The following is a 16,836-nucleotide window of genomic DNA, read 5'->3' on the forward strand; positions in this document are numbered from 1 at the left end:
GTGGATTTCATAGCCACATACTTGGTGAAAATCACACGTTTTCTTTCGTAAGTACAAACTTTCCCTCTTCCATTTTGTACTGCTTTCTCTTTTTTTGTAAGATAGTAAATGAAAGGTAAGTAGCAGTTGATTAGCAAAAGATTTCACTCGCAGTTGGATGGAAATTGTGATTTACGCAGTAACTCCAAAGGAAATTCAACATTTTAGTGACGTGTCCGGAAAGTGGGTGTGACCTATTCGGAATCAAGAGTTGCCGGCACTGTTGAAAAATGTTGATTTAACTGGATTTCCATGGCATATAGAAGACCGCTACAGTTCCATCCTGAATGATGCAGTGGGGGGAAAGAGTCAAAGCTTTAGAAAGCAACTAAATGCATTGCCATCAATGGTCACATCAAAGGGGAGTACGGGAGAGGCCTTTTTGGATTTATGGCACTGATCTATCGAACCTAAAAAGGTTGTAGTGAGGTTCCTTGGTTATAAAAACAGCAATAGCTGAATTATTGATTTATGAAATGCGTATTGGCGTCAGTTCTTTAAACTCATTATTTCCAGACCAGGTCCAGTTTTTTCCAGTGTTAAATAATACAATTCTTACAATATTTAAGCTGCACCATAGTCAAATGTGATTAAGTGGAAAAATTGTGCGCTGCTCAGAATTTCCCAATCTAAATTGTTCTCAGCTGGAAAGCTTCGGTGCAATGTTCTAAATTGTGTGACATGGGCTATAGCAACATTTCAAAATTTTCAGATCCTTATAAAGTATTGGGGGTAGGGAAGGGGGCAGAAGCTGCAATTTGCCATTGCATGAAATAAATGGCTGTATCTTGGTTGAGGCTTTCATTGACATTTCGTAACCGAAAAAGACCAAGCTGTTGGCTTCAAATTCCACTGTGACACCATTTAGTATCAGTTTACAAATACATGTGATCTGTGGCACTATGAAAGCACTAAGATGAGTTGAAACAAATATTGCCAAATAAATAGAAAATGATGCTTTGTCATTTGACATTGCAGGAATTCTGACTTTGTGCATTGAGTGCACAGCTTGTTTCAGTTAGTTGTTACAATAAACTATGGTAACTTGTTTTATTAGCTGATGAGGGATTTTAAGCGCATCCAGGTAGATTTTAATCAAATCCATAAGCATCGGTGAGCTTCCTGAGTTTGAGCAATGTTTCATTCTACATTTGTGATTCTATCTAGTTGGACCTTTAGACTCCAATATAATAACTTGTAATCAGTAGGTACGTGCTTGCCATGTCTGAGGTTTTAAGATTCGGGCTTTGGGTGTTCAGGCAGCTGGTGTCTGTGTTCACAAATAAGCTCATTTAGTTCATCTGCTTTTGATAGAGATCCATTTGCCTTTGGTGATGAACGTGATGTAAGACGTGAACGCTCTCCGCTCAGACCAGCCAGAGATGAACAAGATGTACGAGATCCTCTGTATGATCGTTACAGGGATGCTAGAGACCCCAGGGACCCAACCTGCAGGTACAATTACTACTTTTGGATTTCTTCCCTGTCTTGCAATAAAATATTGCATACAACAAATCAGGGGAACAATCTTTGTACACAATTTTGGCTGTTTAAAATGGGCAGTCAGTTACTGATGCAAATCATTAATGGTTATTGCTTTTTAACTTCCAGAGATGTTAACAGGTTATAGTACCTTAAGTGCCCCATTTTTTATTTTGGACAAACGGATACGGCAACATCCAGCTCGAGATTTTAATTGTCTTTCAGACTTTGTCAGGTGAATGTCGCCGTCAAATTTGCTTTTGTGGGCAAAGCGACCAACTTCTTGTCTTGGGCAAAACAGGCTCTACCCATGAATTCAGGTCACAAGTATTCACCTTTTACAACTGAAAAAAGTCAGGTTTTTAGATGCTTACATCTGTTTTTTGCCAATCTCCCCTGTTGCCTGATTACATCCAAGAATACAGACACATCTAGCAGACTGGGCAGAATTTCCCAAGGATCTAGGTGTGCCCTGAAATAAGTAATTGGAAGCTACTGAGAATCATGGTCAGTGATGGTAAACCTTCAGTTGCTGAAGGCTTTTGGTGTCTTGTTATAATAGAGAAAAATTCACATCAGGTTTGATTCTTCCTCCGTTGTCTTGAATCTCTGCCATGTTAACTAACCTAGTGTAGGAATGTTCGATTCAAGCAGCCTTGTGCTGGTCTGAGGCTGGAGCTCAACACTTAAAAAGAGGCCATTTTTCCCTTCAGGTGCCTATCCATTTCCCTTTTGAAAGCCACAATTGAATCTGCCTCCACTGTCCTCTCAGGCAGTGCATTCCAGATCCTAACCACTTTTTGTATTTAAAAAAAAAAGTTGGTCCTTGTGTCACCATTGACTCTTTTGCCAATTATCTCAGATCTCTGTCCTCTGGTTCTCAACCCTTCTGCCAATGGGAACAGTTCTCTATCTATTGTCTAGATCCCTCCATAATTTTGAACATCTATCAAATCTCCACTCCTTCTTCTGTAAGGAGAATAACCCCAACTTCAACCTTTCCTCGTAACTGCAGTCCCTCATCCTTGGAACCATTCTTATAAATATTCTCTGCACCCTCTCTAAAGCCTTCACATCTTCCCCAAAGTGCGGTGCCCAGATTTGAGCAGTCCTCCATATGAGGCCCAACAAGTGTATTATAAACATTCTTCATAACTTCTTACTTTTATACTCTGCCTCCATTTTAAAAAGGCTTGGATCCCATATGCTTTAACAATTTCCTTAACCTAGCCTGACAACTTCAATGATTTGTGTACATGTATCCACAAGATTCTCCGTTTCTGCGCCCCCTTTAGAACTCTAACCTTCATTTTAGATTGGCTATCCTTGTTCTTCCTACCAAAGTGTATTGCTTCACTTTCCTCTGCATTAAATTTCATCTGCCTTGTATCTGCCCATTTCACCTGCCTGCCAATCTATCTTTCCAGTTTACCTGGGCCAGATCTGTTCTCAACACACTGAAATTGTCCCTCCCCCAACTCCTTGTCCTTTTTCTATAGCTAATCTAAACCTTATGATAGATACTATGATCACTTTCCGAATTTTTTCCATACTGACACTTGGTCCACTTGAGCTACTTCATTCTTCAGAACTAGATCCGACAATGCCTTTTTCCTGGTGTTGCTACTCTATTTTCTGTTTGGGATACTCGTGGTTATATTCTTAGTTTCTCGGGCAGTGTTTTGCAGATGCCCTAGTTGATAACTTGTGCTTGTGTTCTGTTTGATTTTTCAGTTTGGTTGTTACTGATCTAATCAAAGAAATGAGAACCTTGCAGTCATGGTTTAGTGTACTGAAATTTTGGACAGTGCTAGCCAGTTGTCATTCATTTTTTACCTTGCATCTATATAAAAATGTCCAACAGAAATCACCTAACTACACAGATGTGGCTACACTGACACCATTTTGACCACAAACTAATTTTAACAAAAAGCTTTGTAGGATCTCAAAATATGCATGTGTTGTATATCTACCATTCAGTAACCAAGGAAATAAATAAATTACATTTATACAGTGCATGTAACATGCACTTAATGAGCAATGTCAATAAAAGTTGACAGCCATAAAAAGAGAAATTGGGAAAAGTGACCAAAAGCTTGATCAGTGGTAGGTTTTTAGGAGCATTTGAGGAAAGAGGTGGAGACTTCATGGAGAGCATTCTAGAGTTTAGGGTCCATGCAGCTGAAAGCAGGGCTGCCAGTGTATGAAGCAATTTAAAATCAAGGATGCACAGGAGGTCAGAATTGAGTGCGGAGATCTCAAAAAGGCTTGTAGTATGGCAGAGGTTAATAGGGAGGGGTAAAGTCATGGACAGATTTGAAAACAAGGTTGTAGGTTTGAAATTAAGCTGCCTGATGGAACCATTGAAGGTTAGCAAGCACAGGGATGATGGGTGAATTGAGATCTGGAGCAGGTCAAGATACGTGTAGCAGAGTTTGGATGTGTAGAAGTTTGTCGGCTGCAAGATGGGAGGATGGCTTGGAGAGCATTGGAATAGCCTAATCTAAGTAACGGAGGCATGGATAAGGGTTTCGGCAGAAGATGAGCTGAGGGAAAGTCTGAATCGGGTGATGTAGAAGTAGGCAGTCTTGCAGTTGGTGTGTAGTCAGGAACTTAATTCAGTTAAACACAACACCGAGGCTATGAATGATCTTGCTCAACTTACTTAGTTTCCAGGGATGGAAACAGTGGATGGGGCATGAAATTTGTGGTGGGGCTTCAGTCTTCCAATGTTTAAGTGGAGAAAATTTCTGCTCATGCAATTATTGCATGTTGAACAAGCAGTGACAAATCGGGCAGATGAGTGAGAAATGGTAAGTGTAAAGCCTGATGTGTTTTCAGATATTGAGGAATAGCATGTAGAGTAGAAAGAAATACTTCATTTATATAATGTCTTTCATGACCACCAAACATCTCTGCTTTACAGCCAATGAAGTACTTTTAAAGTGTAGCCGCCAGTATCTACACCGCAAGCTCCACAAACAGCAATGTGATGGCCTGATATATTTTTGTGGTGATTGAGGAATAAAATATTGTCCAGAACACCAAACATAGCTTCCCTGCTGCTCTTTGCAATTGTGTCCTGCCATCTTATATGTCCACCCAAGAAGACAGATGAGGTCTGTTTTAACATCTCATTTGAAAGATGGCACCTCCAACAGTGCAGCACTCACTCAGTACTGTACTGAAGAGGAAAGCCTTGATTTTTGTGCTCGGGTCCTGGAGTGGGACTTGAACCCACAATTTTGTGACTCGGGTGGGAGTGCTGCCATGCGGAGTCATGGCTGACACACAGATGAGAAATAAAGGGGAAAGGGTCCAAGAATACCTTCTTGGGGAACTCTGGAAGTCCCCATGTGGGAAGAGAAGCCATTGCAGGCCATTCTCCAGATACAATTAGATAAGAATGGTACCAGCTAGTGCAGTTCCACCCATGGAGGATGGTATGGTGAACTGTGAAAGCTGCAGACAGGTAGAGAATAATGAGAAGGGATAGTTTATCACAGTCATAGTCACAAAGTATGTCATTTCTGACTTTAATGAGAGCCACTTCAGTATTGCGGCTGGGCCAGAAACTTTATTGGGGTTCCAATAAATATATAAATGCAAACATTGCAAAAATCCTCTTGTGTTCCCCTTTTGGTTTCATTTACTTGTCAATGAGGTTTAATTGAAGTTTGTTGAAGATATTTAAGTTTAATTTGTATATTTTTGATTCTTCCTCCAGTTGTGCTTTGCCCAATCCAAATGTCAGTCTTTTTCCTACTCCAAACAATTGCAACTTGTGTATTTGTCTTTCCTCTTTCCAACAATTTGTATTTAAATAGTGCCTCTCACAATGAAACATCCCAAGATTCTTAACAGGAGTGTTATAAAGCAGAGTTTGACACCAAGCTATATAAAGATATTTTTGAGGCAGATGACCAAAGTTTTAAGTGTCTTAAGAGGAAAGAGAGGCAGAGGGGTTTAGGGAGGGGATTCCAGAATTTGGGGCCTACGCAATTGGAGGTACAACCACAAATGGTGCAGTAATGAAAATTGGGGATGTTCAAGGCTAGAAATAGAGGAATGCAGATATGAGGGTTGTGGGACTGGAGGAAGATGTGGAGAGGTGAGGTCAACGATTTGAAAGCAAGGATGAGAATTTTAGAATCAGTGTTGCTTGACCGGAAGTTGACTTGGGTCAATGAGCACAGGCATGCTGGATGAACGGACTTGGTGCAGGTAAGGACACTGGCAGCAGAGTTTTTGGTGACCATGTTTACGAAGGGTAGAATGTTGGAGGTCAGCCAGGAGTGCAGTAGAATAGTCAATTCTAGCAGCAACAAAGGTATGGATCAGGGTTTTTCTAACAGATGGGCTGAGGCGGGGCAGAGTCAGGTGATAAGAGGTAGAAATTGGCGGTCTTGGTAATTGCATGCAGATGTGGTCAGAAGCTCATCTTGGTCTCATGACGCCAAGGATGCGAACAGCCTATTTCAACTGCAGACAGTTGCCAGGGAGGGCTGTAGTCCAAGGGCTAGGTACAGAGTTCAAAGTGGAGCCCAAAGTCAAAGGTTTCAGTCATCCCAATATTTAGTCTGAGGAAGAACTAAGAATTTAGCACCACCAGTGGAGGAGTTGTAATGATGCAGAGGTGGGTGTGGTCAGCTTACAATGTTGTGTTTTGGATGATGTTGCTGACCCTCAGTAACTAGGTGAGAAATAGGGGATCCTTGGTGGTGGGGGGGGGGGGGGGGTGGAGGAGATGGGGACGTCCAGAGATAACGGGAATGTGAAAAGACTTACAAGTGGTACTCGGCTATGAATTAATAAGAATGAAACTGGGCAAGTGCAATAGCACCGAACTGGATGACCATGGAGAGGCATTGGAGGAGGATGGTGTGGTCAACTGTCAGAGGCTGCAGACTGGCCAAGAAGGATGAAGAAAAATAGTTTACCTTTGTCAGTTGCACAGAATTCCACTGGTAAACTTCCTAAGCTAGGCTTAGATGAAAAATGTCCTTCAGCCCATTTGATTTCCTTTCCAGTAAGGCAGTTTTTCCTGTCTTTCCATTTTAGCAGTTAGGTGTTTAACTGTCTCCAAGTTCCTTAGCACTTCATATCCTTTTCTAGCTATTGATCACCTTTGTGAAAAAAAACTTAGATCTTTATCTTAAAATGTACCATGTTTCCTTTGCTTTGATGCCCTGGCAGAGCATAGAAGCAATGTTTTAGGTCTAGTTTATCCAATGGTATCTTCTGTACCTCAAACTGCCTTTCTCAGCAATGATTGCTCAGCTACCTCTGACATGTTGCCTTTGCTTGGAGTAATTTGTTTTATATCCTCTCCCCACTTTTTTTCTGCATACCTTGTATATTCATTTGTCTGAATGCAACAGATTAATGGTTTACTATCAGTGTCCTCTTAGATGAAACAAGAATTTTATCCCATTTGAGTGTCCCAGGCTGTAATATTGCAGATGAAATCATGTTTGTTCAGAATCACCTGTGAAGGTTATTTACCATGTATAATTGTGAATGGCCATGGAGCAGTACAAAGCCACTCCTTTTAAAGATGCATCGATGGAGCCTAGTTCTGCCAAGGCTCGTGCAGTTAGGAAAGGTGTCTAGTTCTGTTGTCTGTTGGAAAGTTGTTGCCGCCAGGCTATTGATGAATTCGGCTTCAGTTCTGGGTAGCAGATACTGAGACGTCCCAATAAGAAGTGCTTATCCATTGTACTGTACCACAGGCACCAACACTGTTGTGGAACTGTGGGCACAACAGGATTCTTCCTACCTTTTTCACTGGGACTTGGGACATGATGCTCAATCACTTCTTTGTTAATTAAGGGTTCTTGACCTAATCAGCTCATGAAAATTAACTTTTTTTCCCAATCCTCATTTTTTTGGATTTTTCTCCCTATGTACTATATTGGTTAAAATAGATTTGCACCTGAATGAGATTTCAAAATTATTGATTGTCTTAAAATTGGGTCTGGGAGATGTCCTAAATGTATATGTGACATCAATATTGCTCAATGTTTATTGTAAGCACTGTGCTGACATTGTGATGTTTGCATCTGGACCTGATTTCTGCAGACAAATGGCAGCAACAGCTTTCTTTCCCATATTTTGAGTTATTAAACAAGCTTGTAGTATTATAGGAACATAGGACTTAGGAGCAGGAGTAGGCCATTTGGCCCTTCCAAACTGCTCTGCCATAAAAGATTTTGGCAGATCTGGTTGTGGTCTTCATTCCACTTTTTCCTGTCTGCCTCCCATAAGCCTTGACTCCCTTGTCTTATCAAAAATCTATCCAACTCAGCCTTGAGTAAATTCAATGGCTCAGTGCTTTCTGAGGAAGAGAATTCCACAGAGTAACGACCGGAGAAAAAAATTTCTCATCTCTGTCAGAGACCTCTTATTCTTAAGACTGCGTTTGCTGACAACGCCACCACTAGGTGGCACTGCAATGGCACACGCGCAAATGCAGCCTGTGCCACTAAAATATCACGATCTGTGACGTTAGGCAGCTGCCAGGATTAAAGATGGCGCTGCTCAAATAATCACATGATGGCAACCTAAACAGCGCGCAATGGCTGGCGGGGAGGGAGCGGGCGGATGGGTGAGCCAGCGGTCGGGGGTGTGGCAAGCGGGTGGTGAACCAGAGGTCGGGGGGCGGTTGGGGGGGGGGGGGGGGGAAGGAGGAAAGCGCACCTGCCACCAGCAAGATCTTCAGCCGCTGGCTCCCGCACCATCTGCCCGCGTTACACGATGATGTCGTCTGCGCATGCGCCAACCAGTCCTGGCACTGCGGAACACAGCGCATGCACAGAGGGTAGGAACCAGTGCACAGATTGGCACAGTCGGATGACATAACCTGCCGGCTGCGTTGTCAGTAATCACTGTATTTTTAAACTGTCCCCTAGTTCTAGACCCCCTCCCGCCCCCAACACGTGCATGAGGAAACATTCTCCTGATGTACACCCTGTCAAGTTCCCTTGGATCTTGTTTCAATAAGATTACCTCTCATTCTTCTAAACTGGAACTTAACAGGTTGGGCCTTTCTTCATAAGATAAGCTCTTCATCCAAGGAATGAGTGAAGTGAACCTTCTCTGAACTATTGCAGTTATTCCTTTTTCAAATAAGGGGACCAAAACTACACAGTACGGCAGATGTGGTCTCACCCAAGATCCTATACAGCTGCAGTAAAATTTCTCTACTTTTATACTGTCTTTCCCCTTGCAATAAATGCCAACATTCCATTTGCCCTCCTCATCCCTTGCTGTACCTCCATATAACTGTTTTGTGTACCAGGCCACCCAGATCTCTCTTTACCATTGAGTTCTGCAATCTTTCTCCATTTAAATTGTATTCCGATTTTCTATTCTTACTGCCAAAGTGGACAAGTTCACATTTTCCCATATTGTACTCCATCTGCCAAATTATATTCCTTTGTCGACTCTTAACCTCCTCTTGATAACTTACTTTCCTTCCTAGCTTGGTGTCATCAACCAATTTAGTGACCATACCTTCAGTCCCTTAATCCAAGTCATTGATGTCGATTGTAAATAGTTGAGGCCCCAGCACTGATCCCTGTGGCATTCCACGAGTTAGTTTGTCAATGCAAAAATGACACTTATCCCTACTCTCTACTTCCTATTAGTTACCCAGTCCTTGATCCATGCTAATATGTTACCCCCTACACGATGGCCATGTGCTCGTGTGTAGTATTCTTTACCTTTTGGAAATCCAAGTACACCACATCTGCAGGTTTCCCTTTATCCACCTTGCTTGTTCTTAGAACTCTACGTTAAACACTATTTCCCTTCCACAAAGTCATGTTGACTCTGTCTGATAACCAATGCCTCTACTATCTCTGCAGCTATTTCTTTTAAGACCCTAGGATGCAGGCCATCTGGTCCTGGGGACTTGTCTGAGTTTGCCCAGCACCTTTTTTGTCGTGGTTGTTTTAAGTTCCTCCCTTTCATCTCTTGATTTTCAAGTATCTTTGTGAAGTCCAAGTTTTCTGCAATGAAGATGGACAAAAAATACCTGTTCAACACCTCTGCCACATTCTTGCTTTCCGTTATCAATTCCCCAGACACACGCTCGAGGGCCAGCACTAGCTTTAGTTACTCTTCTCCTATTTAAATACTTGTAGAAACATTTTACTGTTCAGATTACTAGCTGTCTTTCTCTGTCTACTTACCCCTCCTATTTATTTGGTCATTCTTTGCTGGTTCTTTAAATCTGTCCAATCTTCTGATCTACCACTAATATTTGCAGATTTAGTACTTCCTTATAGGTCAAGTCCTCTGAAGAAGGAATTTTCCTCCACACAACATCAGGGGGCAGGTTGTTCAACCTTACCCATCTAAGAGCGAAGTCCAAAGTACGGAAAGTCCTCATCAGGGAACTCCTCTTTGCTGACGATGCTTTAATATCTCACACTGAAGAGTGCCTGCAGAGTCTCATCGACAGGTTTGCGGCTGCCTGCAATGAATTTGGCCTAACCATCAGCCTCAAGAAAACGAACATCATGGGGCAGGACGTCAGAAATGCTCCATCCATCAACATTGGCGACCACGCTCTGGAAGTGGTTCAAGAGTTCACCTACCTCGGCTCAACTATCACCAGTAACCTGTCTCTAGATGCAGAAATCAACAAGCGCATGGGAAAGGCTTCCACTGCTATGTCCAGACTGGCCAAGAGAGTGTGGGGAAAATGGCGCACTGACACGGAACACAAAAGTCCGAGTGTATCAAGCCTGTGTCGTCAGTACCTTGCTCTACGGCAGCGAGGCCTGGACAACGTACGTCAGCCAAGAGCGACGTCTCAATTCATTCCATCTTCACTGCCTCCGGAGAATACTTGGTATCAGGTAGCAGGACCGTATCTCCAACACAGAAGTCCTCGAGGCAGCCAACATACCCAGCTTATACACACTACTGAGTCAGCGGTGCTTGAGATGGCTTGGCCATGTGAGCCGCATGGAAGATGGCAGGATCCCCAAAGACATTGTACAGCGAGCTCAGACCCACCGGCTGTCCATGTCTCCGCTTCAAAGACGTCTGCAAACACGACATGAAATCCTGTGACATTGATCACAAGTCGTGGGAGTCAGTTGCCAGCGTTCGCCAGAGCTGCCGGACAGCCATAAAGGCGGGGCTAAAGTGTGGCGAGTCGAAGAGACTTGGCAGTTGGCAGGAAAAAAGACAGAGGCGCAAGGGGAGAGCCAACTGTGTAACAGCCCCGACAATCAAATTTTTCTGCAGCACCTGTGGAAGAGCCTGTCACTCTAGAATTGGCCTTTATAGCCACTCCAGGCGCTGCTCCACACACCACTGACCACCTCCAGGCGCTTACCCATTGTCTCTCGAGATAAGGAGGCCAAAGAAGATGCATCCTTCTCGAAGAATCTCTTTCTCACTGGGATAAATCTTGAGAGTTACTAAATATTTCCTTAACAGTCTCCCACTGCATCTCTACTGTCCTACCTTTTTAACCTAGTTTCCCAGTTCGTTTTAGCTAGCTCTGCCTTCATGCCCTTGTAATTACCTTTTATTTAGTCTTAAACACACACTTCTATCCTTTAAACTGAATGTGAAATTTACCATGTTATGATTGCTGTTGCCTAGAGGCTCCTTTACCATGAGGTTGTTTAATTTTGTCTCATTGCACATTACCAGGTCTAGAATAGCAACTTAAAAATTGAGTTTTTTGTATTCTGAACAGTTACATTTTATGGTACAGTAATTGGGAAATTGCAGTCCATTGCATGTCAAATTCCAGGTAGTAGTATACTCCTAGAATAAATTGTTGGACTTCAGTATTGGCTGTTTGAGATCAGTAGTGCTGTCTGTCATTATGATCAGTGATGTCTTAGGTATTTGGCAGCCAGTTCTGTCTGTATTCCTGTAGTAAAGTTTCTCATGACTGGAAGGCATGTAAAATTTATTCACATGACATTCACTTTATGCCAAATATTGGGAAATCCTTGCTCTCCAGATTTTTGAGAACGCCTATGTCTTTTATTTGGGTCAAATTGCCTGTGATACTGTAAAATATTTGCAATGTTGAATTTTAGTTTTTGCCTTTTTTAAATATGGTCTGTTTCTCATGGTTTGACCATAACCCTTTGCATTGCAGACGGGAAGAAGTCTATGATAGGTATTATCGCTATGATGATATTTTGCGAAGGAAAGAGGAGCCATACATGGACAGATTTCGGGAGCCATGGGATTCCAGGGCACCTCGTGAAGTTGATGGTAAGTATTCAGATATCCATGCCGAGAGAAGGGAATGGACTGGATCTTGCTTTATTATGTGGTCTGGCAAATATTCAGGAGATAAAGGTTTCAGGTAATTATATTGTATATAAAATTATTAGTACTCGTCGCTTGTTAAAGTCTGTAAGGGAAATAATTTCATGTTTATACCATGATTTCAGATTCATTTCTTCATCCACGCTGATGGGTACTTTAGGAGAAACTTAAGATATTGCTTTTTAAGACTTCACTTTCTGTCGATAACCTTTCTTATCTGAAGCAGTCCTGCTGTTCCACATGAAAAATTTGGCAATTTCTGGATTTGAGGCTTTAATTACTCCAGTAGCCTGCTTAACAATCTAGTAAGGCTTCCCCAAGATGTAACCTATGCCTAGTTATTCTGAAAGGATGGTTGTGTTTGGGGAAAGAAGATGGCCAACTTTTGTATGTTTCTCTAGCCTTTACAGGAAAAAGTATTCCTGTCTGGCTTGGGATTGGCATTCAGTATGTTCATAATATGCTGGTTAGCACAACTTTTTCTTTCTTGAAATTGTTTTTTAATTTTGTCCCATCAGCTTTGTGTTTTGAGAATTCCTGGCCCAGCAGTTGAGATATTCCAGATCAAAGGAGGCAGTGTTGATTGAATATCTGGTTTTCCTGATTGTTTGCTTCTATATTTTTTTTTTGGTGGGGTGGGGTGTGGTTTGTTGAAGTCTCCATTTCACTAGATTGCTTCATGATCATCTGCTTGATTAATAGATTCTATGAAAGAGGTGGAACTAAAATGAAACCTATACAAATTCGCACCTGCAAATAACAAGCACTTAACAGGCTTGAATAACTTCTAATAAATACAGGTTGCACCTTGAAGCCACAAACACTTGCAAATTACAAACTATGGACATTCTTCAATGCACCAAGTCTTATCACAGGAAAAGCTGGGAATTGTACTCTACATCGCAAGTTTCCCAGAATTGGAAAACTTGCTACTGGACGGGGTGGGGGGGGGTGGGGGGGGCGCAGAAAGTCAGGAATTTGAGTGCCTTTGAAATTGTGGGTTGAGTTGGGGAGAGATGGAGACTGCTGAATGGAGGGTCAGAAGGCTGGGGAATAGGTGTCCAGATGGTGGGGAATGAGACTTAGGGAATATGTATGAAGGGGGAGGTAAGGAGATGGTATCTGGGCATCTCAGAGATGGAAGGAGATTTCTCCTTTCCCAGTCCTCTCTTTCTCTTTGCCTGCTGATTTCTTGGGACTTCTCAACAGCAGTTGGATCGAATCCACAATAATGAATCAACTATAGGGGATTCAACTGTAATGAGGTAGATCCAGTAAAATTGTCATGTTACCTGGCATGGTCAAATCTCCAGGAATGCCTCCAACTAGAGTTGGCAATTCTCCACCAAAATGTCAGGTACTGACAAACTAATAACCACCTACTCACTCCTCAGAACTTCAAACATTAGCAGCTGTAGGACCTAGTGGGAGGGTGCCCTGTACTAGGGTGATGGACGTTAAACCTCCCCTCTAGCCCTTACGCGGTCACCTTGTCCTGTGGAGACCACTAGCAGATGCCAGGGCCAGACATTTCTCCTTCAGTGGAAAAGGATTCTGGGATGGCAATGAATTGGGAAAGCCAATGAACAGAAAGTAAACTGCAATTGCATCTCACTTGTACGGCTCTAGAATTAAGCATGGTCCCAGGTGAGGGCAAACAAAAACACTGCAGGTGATGTCAATCCTGGGATATTTGGCCCATCCAGTTGATAATGACCATTTTTAAAATAAAGACACCTACAAATGTATCCTTTTCTGGAAGATGCTCGTTTGCTTAATCCCTTAGCAAAAAGCTGTGTAGTATTTTAATGCTACTGAAAAGTTTTTCTTGTGTACGAACGTATGAAATTGACAGGCAAGAAAGACCAGCTAGTCCATAAAGCATATGGTAAACACCTCTGCTTTCCCCACCTCTCTCTCCTTCAGCTGTGTAGTCTGGAGAGTCAAAAGACCAATTCGGCAATTAAAACCAGTACAGGTGATCCATGGATTAAGTTGCCTATTATGACATGTACCTTCGATGTGATGCAATCTCTGCCTCAGTTAGGAACCGGTCCAACTCTCTTGAAGGCATGTAGAGTCAGTGCACACTGTAGCAGTCAGCTGCACAATCCAGACTTATTTTTCCTTTTTCCCCAGAGAGTAGTACTGCCTACCACCAGCTTATACATATTCTTAGTTTAAATTCCTGTCCTCTGGTGTTCCTCAGTCTGTAGAACTGGAATAATCTAACAACTGGGATGTTGTCTAGCCCTTTAATTATTTGATGGACCTCAAGTCACTAATGTCTGTGCTGTTCTGAAGAGACTGAGTTGCTTGAACCTATCTGAATAGCTGAGGTTCTTTAGCTAGGAATCATATTTGTTAGATCTCCTGGATCTTTTCCAAGGCCACTCCTGATCCACTGTGAGAGAAGCCAAAACTGGTAGTTTTACTCTAGATGCAGTCTGATCAATGTCTATTGTCAAAAGTTTTTGATTTGTGCTGTTAATACAACCCAAGATCTGTTGGTTTCAACTACAGTTCCCTGCATTAATCATGAGCGTTCACTGATCTATGCACAATAACACCACAATCTTCTCTTGACCTCTTTCAGTGTAGTTCTAAATTAAACTTCATAGAATCATAGTTCATGGCACAGAAAGAAGCCACTTGGTCCTTCATCTGCCAAAGTCTGACCCACTCCCCTGGCAATCTAAATCATTTTGCATTTGATTGCACTGCAGAATTTATTACATTTCCAAAAGCAGTGTTGTGAATTTCTTTAGCCCGTTTCCTTTTCCAGTGATCATAAAGGGCATCTCTTATGAGTCTGAGGGTTTGCTACTAATTCAGCAGCTCTGATGAAATTATCCTTTTAGAATTTGGTGTCAAATTTGACACTGTATCTCATTGTAATCTAGTGCATTGTGCTGCCACTTAGCTATGCCACTGTCTGTTTGCCTGTTCAGCATGTTAGTCCTGTTTCTCAGCCCCCCTACTTGCAGTCTGTGGCATTCCTTTTCCATGCTTAATTATCTGTAGCTGTTGACCACATTCCTTGAAGCTCTTTGTTGGAAAGATAGGTAAATATGCTTATTCTGTTAATATCTTTTAGTCCCTTTGGGAATCTTTATCCATTGTCTGCTACTCTTATTTGCTTTCACTATAGCCTGTTGGTCTGTCATTAAACTTTCACATGTTGCCAGTTACTATTTTAGTGTCCATTTTTAGGCTTCTGTTCTTGTAGATGATCACCCTTAATACCTGTGCTCCAGATTATATGTCTACATGCCTAGACCACTAGGTAAATTCATAACTTGCTCCAGGATCAAAAGTACCTTTCTCAGCTTATTTTAGTCAATTTTATTGTGCCTGCAATGTTTTTGTTTTTGAAAGACAACAAATTTGTTGAATTAGATTTTGACCCAGACTTCAACTGCAAAATAATTAAAGCAGTGGAAGTAGCATACAACATATTTATATAGAAGCTTAGTTAACTTTACTTTCTACAGCACAAGGAGCTAGGGCAAGAATGCTATGGTTGGCCCTTGTGCTCCTGGGTGGAGTTAGAGGATTAGTCAGAGTTCCCATACCTAACAGCCATCCAGTGGAAAGCATCAGTGAGCTTGCGATAGAAGTCAGATATTGTCATTGCATTGCCTTCTGCAAGCCTTGAAGCGAAGGTAGCACAGTTGCTGGCACCCGCATGTCTTTGAGGAAGATGAGCGTATGGAGTGCTTTAATGTTACTATGCAGGGCTGGTAGCTCCCATGTACTTCTATTTAAAAAAAATAAATAAATAATAATTCTTTCATGGGATGTGGGCATCGCTGGCTAGGCCAGCATTTATTGCCCATCCCTAATTGCCCTTGAAGATGGTGGTGAGTTGCTGCCTTGAACAGCTGCAGGCTTTGGGGTGTAGGTTCACAACAGTGCTGTTAAGGCAGTTCCACGATTTTGACCCACTGACAGTGAAGGAATGGCTATTATAGTTCCAAGTTAGGATGGTGTGTGGCTTGGAGGGAAACTTGCAGTTGGTCCCATGTATCTGCTGCCCTTGTCCTTCTAGGTGGTAGAGGTTGCAGGTTTGGAAGGTGCTGTCTAAGGAGCCTTGGGGTGTTGCTGCAGTGCATCTTGTAGATGGTGTACACTGCTGCCACAGTGCGTTGGTGTTTGAGGGAGTGAATGCTAAAAGTGGTGGCTGGCTTGCCAATCAAGCAGGCTGCTTTGTCATGGATGGTGTCAAGCTTCTTGAGTGTTAGAGCTGCACCCATCCAGGCAAGTGGCGAGTATTCCATCACACTCCTGCCTTTATAGATAGTGGACAGACATTGGGGAGACAGGAGGTGAGTTAATCACTGCAGGATTCCTAGCTTCTGACCGGCTCTTGTAGCCACAGTATTTGTATGGCTACTCCAGTTCAGTTTATGGTCAGTGCTAACCCCCAGGATGATTGTGTTGGTTCAGTGATGGTAATGCCATTGAACATCAAGGGAAGATGGTTGGATTCTCTGAGATGGTCAGTGCCTGGCACTTGTGTGGCACAAATGTTATTTGCCACTTATCAGCTCAAACCTGGAAGTTGTCCAGGTCTTGCTGCATCTGAGCGCTTCAGTATCTGAGGAGTTGCGAATGGTGCTGAACATTGTGCAGTCATAGGCAAACATTCCCACTTCTGACATTATGATGGAGAGTAGGTCATTGAACCAACTGAAAATGGTTGGGCCTAGGACACTACCCTGAGGAACTCCTGCAGTAATGACCTGGAGCTGAGATGATTGACTTCCAACAACCATCTTCCTTTGTGCTAGGTATGACTCCAACCTGTGGAGAGTTTTTCCCCTGATTCTCATTGACTCCAGTTTTGCCAGGGCTCCTTGATGCCATACTCTGTCAAATGCTGCCTTGATGTCAAGGGCAGTCTTACCCCTGGAGTTCAGCTCTTTGTCCATGTTTGTACTGTCCCTTCAGTTAGTTTGCATCAAGCAGTAATGAGCGGGGTAGATCAGATGAACTTATTAA

At 42.5% G+C, this 16,836-nt stretch overlaps 1 protein-coding gene across 3 annotated transcripts in view; it reads left to right on the plus strand.

The window, feature by feature from the left end:
• The window catches only part of LOC137378056 (nuclear receptor coactivator 5-like), a 47,439-nt gene that overhangs the window by 15,335 nt on the left and 15,268 nt on the right, over positions 1 to 16,836 (plus strand). For all 3 annotated transcript variants that reach the window (XM_068048114.1, XM_068048115.1, XM_068048116.1), the window contains 2 exons: positions 1,354 to 1,494; positions 11,657 to 11,775. In XM_068048114.1, coding sequence (XP_067904215.1) covers positions 1,354 to 1,494; positions 11,657 to 11,775 — 260 coding nt within the window. The remainder of the gene's footprint in view (positions 1 to 1,353; positions 1,495 to 11,656; positions 11,776 to 16,836) is intronic.

The sequence above is a fragment of the Heterodontus francisci genome, chromosome 16 (genome assembly GCF_036365525.1).
Source record: "Heterodontus francisci isolate sHetFra1 chromosome 16, sHetFra1.hap1, whole genome shotgun sequence".
Classification (NCBI taxonomy): domain Eukaryota; kingdom Metazoa; phylum Chordata; class Chondrichthyes; order Heterodontiformes; family Heterodontidae; genus Heterodontus; species Heterodontus francisci.